The sequence below is a fragment of the Periplaneta americana genome, chromosome 5 (assembly GCF_040183065.1).
Source record: "Periplaneta americana isolate PAMFEO1 chromosome 5, P.americana_PAMFEO1_priV1, whole genome shotgun sequence".
NCBI classification, from domain to species: Eukaryota; Metazoa; Arthropoda; class Insecta; order Blattodea; family Blattidae; genus Periplaneta; species Periplaneta americana.
Window position 1 is genome coordinate 12,529,448 of NC_091121.1, and position 11,920 is coordinate 12,541,367.

Consider the following 11,920-nt stretch of genomic DNA (forward strand, 5'->3'; position numbering starts at 1 on the left):
ATTTACGGTTTTCTTGGAAATTAAATAAAAATATTAGCACATATCGTTATTTTCTGCCATTAGGAAGTCTGGTAAACCTGATTCAGTTACTAAGGGACGGAACTCAGCTGTTCAGGCCGAGTGCATGTGTGCTTTCGTGCGGGAGCTGGTTACGCAGTGTTGCCAAACTACGCAAACTTTCAGTCTAATGTTCTAATTAACTATGCACTTAATCATAAAACGCATATTTTATTTCTACCTTTTTCAATCTGGACAGTCGTAACTTATCACTTTCACTCTGTTTGTAATACGTTTATGTTCATATACATACATGTGATCTTACTATCCAGTCTTCTTCACTCAGTTTCTGATCACTAAAATACCTACATCGATAGTATTATGCATGAAAAAATAACATAAGTAATATTTTTCACTTGTACATGAGTATTGAAAATGTATTATCTTACTTAGCTTAAAAGGAGTGACATTATTTAGGCAGTGGTTTGCAACTTTTACACATTTAAACGTGTAATTTTTTTTATACAGGGCTTTCATTTCAAAACTTCCCAGTCTAAATAACTAATTATTTAAATAGAATTCAATTAAAAAAACACGTCAAGTTAGATATTGAGGGGAAAGTCTGAAAACAGGCTTAATTGCATTTTAGATTTCACCCCCAACCCCCAGCCATCCCCACTTTGAAATTTCAAATGGCATCCCTATATTTTTATACTTAAATATGAAAGAGCATTCAATTGTTTATAAATCTCATTCATTTATTTCACATCTTTTGTTTTATATCGTTGCCTGGCAACCTAGATTGTTGTTACTGTTGATTAGAGCTGAAGCTACAAATACCATTGAACATTTTTTGTAGTAGTTGTGATGTTATGCCTCACAAGACATTATGAACGGACTGTAACGTACCGTAGAATGAAATTTGCTTTATCTAGGTGATGGCACGTGCTATCTTTTTGTGTCGATAGAGATAAGGTAGAAGTGTCAAGTGGAATACGTTACATCGAGCACATCGCCAGACCACGATTCTTGGAACTGGATTAATATAAAACTAAAGTTGTTTATTCACATAACGGTCTTAAAAGACGTTTAAAGCTATCTGCAAAAGACGTCAATATGAGATGACAGGACCGATAAAAAAGATTATTTAATAATCAATTAGTTCATACTTGAGGATGTGGTAAGTTAGAGATGAAAATAATTACACAGTTAAAAATATAAATACAAACACATACTCGCTTTCATTTCTATACAATAATGGAATCGTCGTTGTTTACCCAGATTTAATACCCGAAAAATTGACTAATTTTTACAATTTTTGGCTGTGTTGTACATCTCTGTTACTAAGAATCTTTCCCGTGCCGTACATTCGATTTGGTTACACGTTTGTTCGCCTGAAGTCGATCTAGTTAAATGTGTCTAACAGAAAGCTCAATTTATATTCCATGCATGTTTGCATTGGTATAACAAATGAGCGGCACGGGATGTTCAAACTTTGCTTGACGAAGTGTTCCGTAACAGATGGATCGGTCACGCAGGTCCAATTGCTTGGCCGCCACGATGTCCAGACTTTAGCCTGGATTTCTTTTTATGGGGATTTGTTAAGGATCATGTGTTTGCAGATAAACCTAGCACCATCTCAGAATTAATGGAAAGCATTTTGCACACGATACAGATGGTTACTCCTGAAGTGCTCGCGAGAGTGCACGAGGAGATGGCCAGTCGCTTGCATTTGTGCATTTTTCGGGGCGGCGGACATGTTGAGAACTGAGCCATAATTAGTGTGAGTGTAAGCTCATTGCATTTCATCGTAATTTGTGGTTTTTTGACACTAACCCTAAGTTTTAATTTCATAACGACAGTTTCATTCAGCTCCACATAGAAAAGTGGAGACTTCTGGCGGGCAAACGCGTAACCAAATCGAGTGTATGACACCGGGAAAGTTCTTACTAGCAGAGATGTACAACACAGCCAAAAATCGTAAAAATTAGTCAACTTTTCGAGCGATCAGTTACTTATGAAAGACCTTGTATAGCGTCAACAAGCGTGTTGGGTTCGTAGGAAATCTGTGACTTCATTTTGGGGATTTGCATCCTCGAAAAGTGAGTCGTCCGCCGTGTTTGGAGTTTCTCACGGATGTAAGGGTTGTCAGAGCTCGTTGGTAGGCTGGATGCGGAACTTCTGGCTCTCCCTGTCTTTGTCTTTCTCGTGTACTTCGACGGCGGCGCCGTTGTCTCGAGCTGTCTTGGGAACGTCTAGCACCTTGTGCTCCACCCTGTTGCGCACCGTGCAGTCGTCGTCGAAGAACCACTTCTGCGTCGCTTCCTCCGTGGGTTTAGCCATCACTATCCTCTGGCCGCCCTTTTCAATGTCCATTACAAGCCTGAAACACGTGTGACTTCAATATTACCCTTCAGAAGACTGGAATTACAGAAGCAGTGCAACATGCACGTTCTTCCTGAAAAAATCAAGAAAACTTTATTATAGCAAATAATAACATGTATCAAAATATTGTAAATTTTTATTACTAACAACAATGTAACTTTATTGTTACGACAATAATAATTCCTTTCTACAATTCACCTTAAACGATCTCGTCAACAATGGGATTTGCTCTCCGCACAGCAACACAGCGTTCGTTATTGCACTCCACAAACGACAATGACAATTTACTTGGACTATTACGAACAACAATGAACTATTAATCTTAATTAATATTTACAAAGCACTATTTACAAATCAGAACTGTCAGTTCTCAATTCACAGTTCTTCTAGCTCAGTCACTCGAGTTCACAGTATCTCGAACCACAGATCTTCAGAGACAGTCCACTGTACTCGAACTCAGGTCCCTCCAACTACGGTCCACTGCACTCGAACTCAGGTCCCTCCAACTGCGGTCCACTGCACTCGAACTCAGGCCTTCGGATGCTGACACAGTTGCGGACGCACACTCGAGTCGACCTCCGGTACACAAGACTGGCTTGCTTGCTCTGGCTTACTCACTGGATGGCTGAATAAACTGAAAACTGCTCAAGTTCGCTCGCGTTTCTTCTTTTATAACCACAGCGACGTAGCCTGGAAAGTTCCACGCGTGTCCAGAGATAGCACTCCAGAGAACAATCCAGATGCCTCTCCTCTCTGCCAGCACCAGATGCGCGCGCAAACTCCCTCGCCGCGTAGGCCCTTTCCCCTCTCTTCTCTCCGCTGCGCGCCGTCCCTCAGTGCTCCGTGGAGCCCGTGTCGGCTCACGCGCGATCTGCTCTCTTTCGGAACGCTGGTCGTGAGTTCGAATCTCACGTCGCTGTCACAATATGATTAATTATTTATTCCGTCAATATGGCTTAAGCAATGAATTACATATGAAAGAAAAACATATGAGAGAAAATATTGATATTTTACATCGTATTTAATCTTGATACAAAACGTTTTCGCCCTTAATGGGGCATCTTCAGGTACAAAATATAAGTATCATCTAATAGTACATTATGCAACGAGCCTATAATGAAGGTAATTAAGAAGTGAGTATGGATATTTATGAAACGAGCGCAAGCAAGTTTCATAATTTTCATACGAGCTTCTTAATTACCATTATAGGCGAGTTTCATACGACTTTTTATGCTCGACCAAATTTCTAACTTGATATTATTAATTTTTGAGTAATCTCCCGTATGTTGTGAGATGTGCGCAGACGCGAAAGTATTGATTTTTTCCGAGGAACAGATGTCCACATTGACCTTGCTAGGCCATAAGAACCTACAGAGATAAAATTGAAATTAAATTAGACATTGAAAAACGAGATGACAAATTGAATTTATTTGAATATTATTTACAATTAACGCTAATTATTATAGTAACAACATAACCTTCTGCGACATTATTGGATTTCCAGCCTCCGTGACTTTTCGCTAATTCTCTTTCGATTGCATATTTGAGAATAATCGATACTTGCGGTTTTATAACGGTAGAAAGCTGACCTGTCATTGGCTGAACAGTTGTGACCTGAGTCGTCATTGGCTGAAAGACCTGACCTTTAATGAGTAGGTGTACTTTAATGACATGCATTAAAGTTCTGCTACCAGGTGTATAATTACTACATTTCGGCATGATCGAGCATAAAATCAATTACAATATAAGCTTTACATTTGAAACTGCCTTGGCTAGAATAAAATGTGACGTGACAATATTATCTATACCAACAATAGAACCGTGTGTAGTTGTAGGCTTGGGTGCTCTATTACAATTAATACAAACATCTTGTCGTCGGATTGCATTTCATTCCATTAGACCGATTACGGGCAAAACACATACCTTCTGTTCAACAACCCGTGTATGATGATTAGACTCGCATGTTGTAAGTAATTTCATACTTTCACATGGCATTTCAAAATAATGTCTGTTTCACCTATCACAGATATATTTTTGTTTTCAGATACGAGAGCATTGAACATTTAACGAGAATTCCAATTGCTCTACGAAATTACTTATACACACTTTTATGACTCCACATTTGATAATATTAGGTTTTAATTTGGTATATTTTTAGTATTTTAATAACTTTATTGACAACAACACAATACATTTGAGATACCATACAAGGAGCTCTACTTTGTATAGATAAGCAAATTCACATTGTTTTAAATTAAATTTGTTTTTAATATTTTGACAGGATATTTAATGTTGGTATAGATAATATTGTCAATATGTTTCATTTTATTCTAGTCATGGCATTTTGAAATGTAAAGCTTGTATTGTAATTGATTTTAAATGATACTTATATTTTGCACCTAAAGATGCCCCATTAGGGGCGAAAACGTTTGTATCAAGATTAAATAGAATGTAACGCATCAATATTTTCTCTCATATGTAATTCATTGCTTAAGCCATATTGACGGAATAAATAATTAATCATATTTTGATATATGTTATTAATACTAGGCTTAGCTGAACATTTTCCAACATGAATTGTAAATTTAGTATAGCAGTTAACGAAATTCAAGAACTAGTGCGTGAGTAGACGATTGCAAGTAAATGGAGATATTGTATTAGCTTATTTTTATGAAAAGTCGAAGACTATAAAACCTTTTATTCTCTGATCGGAACACTCTATGATCAAATCAACTTCTGATTAACAACATGTTGATGTCAGTAAGTACGAAGAGCTGAGGACATTTTTAAAGAGACAATCCGTTAGTTACCGCGCAAAAATGTCAATAGTATTAACTCGAAATCAGATTATACAATTGAAGCGGTGAGATCAATAACCATTCAAGTCCATTTATACAAGTTTCGAGAAAAATGCAAAAAACTTTTTTTTTTATTTCTTACCTAATTATTATTTTTTGCACATTATATTTCTGGTTGTTTTAGGGATAAAGACAAAGTAGTATACCAAATTTTAAAATCGTAACACTTATGGAAATATCCAAAATTTAATTTCAAATTTGCAATAAATGAATGGCCAGAAGTGGACTTGAATGGTTATTGATCTCACCGCTTCAATTCCTAAATTCATCGCATTGTAGTAATTGTAACATTACAGTTAGTTTCAGTTGACATTTTGCCTGAAATGAATTTGTTTTTTACGTTTTAAAAAAGTGTGTTTTTTATATACGTGTTTTATGTTTTAAATTAATAAAAAAATTCGCTTTTGTTACTAGAAGCAATGAACCAAGTCTTCACTTTTGTAACAATAGTAGATAAAGATTTTTTACATTGCCCGGAAATACTAACAGTCTTTAAAAGCGGTAACATAATGTTTTTATGCTCGACCATGCCGAAATGTAGTAATTATACACCTGGAAGTAGCCTTTTAATGCACCTCATTAAAGTACACCTATTCATTATACTTCAGTTGTTCAGCCAATGAGAAATCACCATTGTAGCATTATAAAAGCGCAAGTATCGATTATTCTCGGATATGCAATCGAATGACAATTAGCGAAACGTCACGGAGGCTGGAAATCCAATACTGTCGCAGAAGGTTATGTTCTGTTACTATAATAATTAGCGTTAATTGTAAATAATATTCAAATAAATTCAATTTTTATCTCGTTTTTCAATTCTAAATCAATTTCCAGGTTATAACAATATTAATGTTCATGTTATTCATGTTATTTTCTAGAATATAACCTAGTTGAGGTTTTTTCCGGGGTTTTTCCTCAACCCAATATGAGCAAATGCTGGGTAACTTTCGGTGCTGGACCCCGGACTCATTTCACCGGCATTATCACTTTCATTTCATGCAGACGCTAAATAATCTAAGATGTTGATAAAGCGTCGTAAAATAACCTAGTAAAGTAAAAAGTAAAGTCTAGATTATATCAAGGTCAAAGACATTCGTCCCTCGGAAAAAATCAATACTTTCGCGTCTGCGCACATCTCAAAATTTAGAAGTCAGTTCCGCTCTTCACTTAGATAACCATAACATGAATACTTATGAATAATTTCAAGTTAGAAATATGGTCGAGCATAAAAAAGTCGTATGAAACTTGCCTCTAATGGTAATTACGACGCTTGCGCTCGTTTCATAAACAAACATACTCTTAATTACTACCATTATAGGCTCGTTGCATAATGTACTATTATAGTTTATGAATTTTTTCTGAAAAGTATTATGATAGGCTGATATCATAAAATATTAAAATAATGACAGTCATCGCAAAGAAATTATATACTCTCTAAGAATTTCAATATAGTATGCTTTTTTTATTGGTTTATTTTACGACGCTGTATCAACATTTAGGTTATTTAGCATCTGAATGAAATGAAGCTGATAATGCCGGTGAAATGATGCCGGGGTCCAGCACCGAAAGTTACCCAGCATTTGCTCGTATTGGGTTGAGGGAAACCCCCGGAAAAAACCTTAACCAGGTAACTTGCCACGACTGGGATTCGAACCCGGGCCACCTAGTTTCGCGGCCAGCCGCGCTGACCGTTACTCCACAGGTGTGGACTAATATAGTATGTGTGGCAAGTTTAGGTATATCAAAATTTCGAAAAAACTTTTGTAGTTAATATGAGTCAAATTTCTTACAAACAACACCAGGGAAGGAACAGATGTCCATCAGTCTGAGTGTAAGTACAGTTAATTATTGCTTGGAGCGTGAGCTGTCGTACTACAGGGACATCACTTTATTTTTACCAACATTTTTAACATTAACCTGGCTATACTCGGAAACACTGTTGCCCCCTTCCATTACAGGAGTTTGATGTTACTAGTGCAATATGTAAACAAATCATTTTACTAGGTATAGGAGGAGAGAAAAGCAGTGTATCCATTTATGTTGTAGGGAAATACGATATTACGATTTTCAGTATGATCATCACTTTTACGAAATTTATCAAAATACAGTAGAGTAGTAACTTTTTTTTTTTCAAAAACTCAACTTTCCAGGTGGCTATGTTCGTTATGTAATGTCTACTTTATTTAGCATATTAATTATTGATGTTAACATACAATATAGAGATGCATTTAAATTGAGGGGGTCATAAGTAAAGGGCTGTAAGTGCACTTAAGTTACTTTTGAGAAAATGGGGTTTAAATATTTAAGCTTTCGTAAAATCGGTGAAATTTTTATTTAAATTTTAATGTGTGGTGCGATTAAAATATCCCTTCGCCACTAAAAGTTTAGATACTTTTGCTTACACTGGATGCACTTAACTCATGTTATTACAAATGTCACTAGCATTCCTTTGCTTCTAGCCAACTCAATTCAAAATAAGCTAATCTGAATTTTTAAACAAGTTGCTGAAAATGGTTGCCGTTCATTACAATGCAGGCTTCAATTCAGTACGCATATTATTAAAAACATTTTGAAGCATATTCTCTGGAATTGAATTTATCGTTTCTTGAATATAATTTTTGGTACGATATTATTAATATAGGTTCTTTCTTCTATAGAAAACGCAATCATATTTATGAAACACACTATACACTGCAGTGTTTACTTCACTGCTTGAAGACTTCGAATGCAACAGCGGCCGTAAGTTTGTGTGTCTGACGGGAGCAAGGATATTAGTGAAGGGGTGAGAGTGAAGTACATTCAGAAATGCAGGTACAATAAAAATGCAAGTAAAAATAAAATGATGTCCCTGTACAATAACTACCGCTTTGTGAACGCACCCGTTAAGCGCGCTCTCTATCATGGTCCTCCTGTAAGACCACTGCTGATTCTTGAGGCCTGTGAACCTCCCCATGACCACCGCTGTGCCCGGCTCCTTCTTGCTCTCGTGAACTTCTGCGTACAGTCGCGTGTTCAAGCTCTGGATGAAGAAAGTCATGTTGAGCCTGCGAATAAAGAAGAGGAGAACTTTCCTTCAAACTAAGCATGGTGCGCATTTTCTCTGCATCCGCATCTCGAAATAGATAGAACTCCTAGCTGGTGGTTTCTCGCCGCATGTGGCCAGAGTTCGTCCTTCGACTGTTTCTGTGAGATTTGTGACGGGAAAAAAACTGCAGGGTAGCATTTTCTCACTTGTGATGAACGTAATTTAAGTGAAACATTCCCTCAGGGAAGCCTTCTTCGGATTTGAATTTCTCTCTACGCAAACTCCTTTTGCACTCAGCGTTTTTCCTGAAACTATCGGATGAATTTTGTTCATATTCAGCATCTATGAGTCAATTCGTCACCTCAGGTGGTCTAGCGGTCGGTTGGCTTCCTCCAGAAGGGATTAGCTGGAAGGGTCGTGTAGTAAATTTATGACACGTAAAAGAATCCAGTTTCTGATGGAGGGCTCCAAGCAAAATTTCTTGGCCATAATAAGTTTCGATACTGGATAACTTCTGCAGATGATAGCGTCGTTAAATGAACTACTACTACTACTACTACTACTACTACAACTACTACTACTACTACTACTACTACTACTACTACTACTACCACTACTAGGTTCACTACTACTTCTAAAACCACTACCACTATCACCACCACGACTACTATTACTAATACAGGGACATCATTTTATTTCTACTTCAATTTTTATTGTACCTGAGTTTTTGAATGTACTTCATTCCCACCCCTTCTACTAATGAAGTTCAACCGTCCTCCACACAGATCCAAGACCGCATATACAGTCATAGTAGTCTTACCGTCATAGTAAAAAGTGTTTCAAAAATATGTTCGCGTTTTCCAGTGACGAAAGAGCTTTCAATAATGAATCATTTTCGCACAGGTATTGTCGTCCATTTGCCTACGTCGTATCCCGGTTTCCCCCACCAGATTTTATTCGGCAGCTAGTGGCTGGGCTGTCTTAGCTCTTTTCTGAAAACATTAATTTCTGTTAGGAATTGGACGTCTACGTAATATTATACAACTGTTTAAAATAACTTAAATAAAAGGGCCTCGTTAAGTAATTAACTGTCATGTGATTTCCCCCCTTTCTACGACCCTACGACATAACCACTTGGACGGACAGTAGATAGCATGTCTGAGTAATTTTATCTTTTCGGATCGGGCAGAAGTTAAGATTGAATTTACAGTACGCAAGGTACTCTTTTATAGAGTAGGTACAGAATTATTTCAACATGAGTTACTAGTACGAAGGACGAAACTGGTAATTGGAATTAGATGCAATAGTCTATAGTGCGATAATATGCACATTAGAACTGAAGCCTGTATCGAAATGAACAGCCACCATTTTAAAAAATGTGTATAAATATCCATATTATGACTATTTTTCAATTTAACTTCATTCTCTATATTGTACGTTAATGTGCTGTAGACAGTATAATATACACTGCATAATGAATAATTCAATTCAATTCAATTTATTTGGCCATTATACGTACAGTTTTAGGCTTCGTCAGAATACATTGAAAAAAAAAAACATATAAATACATTTAAAAAATACTAATAACAGAAACAGTAAAATTTAAGTAATACAATCAAAACATGAAATAATTTGATACTTTTAAATTGAAGAAAACTAACTAAATTGCAATTAAAACTTATTTATTAAAATACAATATCACACAAATTTGTGTTGAAAAACTCAGCAACAGAATAAAGGGGATTATTTAATAACCAATTGTAAAATCTAGTTTTGAAGCTATTGATTGGTAATTTATAATATTGACTATGGAGCTTATTATATAATTTCATCCCCATAATTAAAAAGTTTGTATTCCTCTTGTGTAATCTACAATATGGAATATTAATTTGTTCACTATTTCTAATTTCATGATCATGTATATTGGCCACTAATGAGTAATTGTCGATATTTTGTCTAGTGTAAAGTACTAGATCATATATATACAAATTTATGATTGTTAAAATCCATGATTGTCTGAAAAGTGGCCGACAATGTTCCAGATAATTTGATTTACATAAAATTCTAATGGCCTTCTTTTGTAAAATCAAGACGCTTCCAATTTTGGTTCCATTTCCCCAGAAAATTAGGGCATATCGAATTATCTACTGAAAGAAAGAAAAGTAGGCACATCTTAAATAATTTTGAGAAACGCAAGTAGTTAATTTCTTTAGCAAATATAAAACTCTTGATAGCTTTGTGCATATGTACTCGATGTGCTTATCCCATGTTAAACTGGCGTCTATAAAAAGTCCCAGAAATTTTGTGTAGTTGAGTTTGTTGTCCTTATTTATTAGGTAGTTTAGGCTGAAAGTTAAGTTGATGGTTTTTTTCTTGATTAAGCAAGAAACCATTAGATTCAAACCATAAAGCCATCTGTGATAGAGTGTCATTGTTGAGAGCGTGTAATTGATTTAGAGCAGAGGAAGAACATAGGAAAGTAGTGTCATCTGCATACATAATTGTTATTGCTTTAATGAATTCTGGAAGGTCATTTATTGCTATTAAAAATAATAGGGGACCAATCCATACGTTCGTATGGATAACTTAGTTCGTGAATAAAAACACTCATTGTTAATACTGTACTGTATTTTGATTAAACAAAAGCCTAATGAAAATGATCAAACTCAAAAGCGTAATATTTTCTAGTTTACGTAAATGGATGAACTACTTTTCTTCCCTCCTATACCTAGTAAAGTGATTTGTTTGTATATTACGCCAGTATCATCGAACTCCAGTCGTGGAAGGGGGTAGCAAACGGCGTTGATCCAGAGGTATAGGTAAGTTAATATTAAAAATGTTAGTAAAAATAAAATGATGTCCCTTCACTATTGCTGCTGCTGCTGCTGCTACTACTACTACTACTACTACTACTACTACTACCGTTGCCGTTCATTACAATGCAGGCTTCAATTCAGTACGCATATTATTAAAAACATTTTGAAGCATATTCTCTGGAATTGAATTTATCGTTTCTTGAATATAATTTTTGGTACGATATTATTAATATAGGTTCTTTCTTCTATAGAAAACGCATCCATATTTCTGAAACACACTATACATTGCAGTGTTTACTTCACTGCTTGAAGACTTTGAATGCAACAGCGGCCGTAAGTTTGTGTGTCTGACGGGAGCAAGAAGCAAGGAAGAGGTGAGAGTGAAATACATTCAGAAATGCAGGTACAATAAAAATGCAAGTAAAAATAAAATGTCCCTGTACAAATGAACATGGATATATTAATTCTCTTCGTGCCATTAAATTCACTTACTCTGGTTCCGCCCTTATTTTAATCAATTTGATTTATGTTTTCTACACGGTCCTCTCGTTTCAATATCTAATATTGCTGTGTAGTATAGAGTGTACTATCCTGCCTATGAAAGTATTTAATTAGTGCTTAAATCCATCCTTACTTAAGCCTAAAAATTATATAAATATTAAGAATCAAGACGTTACACGTAATTTAGGGGATTTCTTAACTCCCCTGTCAGCTTTTTGATGCGCCACTACTTACACTAGTTTTGGTAGAATGTACTCACCGGACAGAGCCCGTAGAACAGCCAGTCTGAAGTGACTGTTTGCCCGCGATGACAAGAGTTCCCGGATGTGGCCAGGCAT

At 35.9% G+C, this 11,920-nt stretch overlaps 1 protein-coding gene across 1 annotated transcript; it reads right to left on the reverse strand.

Annotated features, from left to right (window-relative positions):
- Positions 1-208: 208 nt before the first annotated feature.
- On the reverse strand, positions 209-11,920 carry LOC138700571 (uncharacterized). Its single transcript, XM_069827152.1, has 3 exons — positions 11,817-11,920; positions 8,120-8,284; positions 209-2,380 (listed from the first exon to the last, which is right to left on the reverse strand). The coding sequence occupies exons 1-3, from the start codon at positions 11,918-11,920 to the stop codon at positions 2,146-2,148; spliced, it is 504 nt and encodes a 167-aa protein (XP_069683253.1). The 3' UTR covers positions 209-2,145.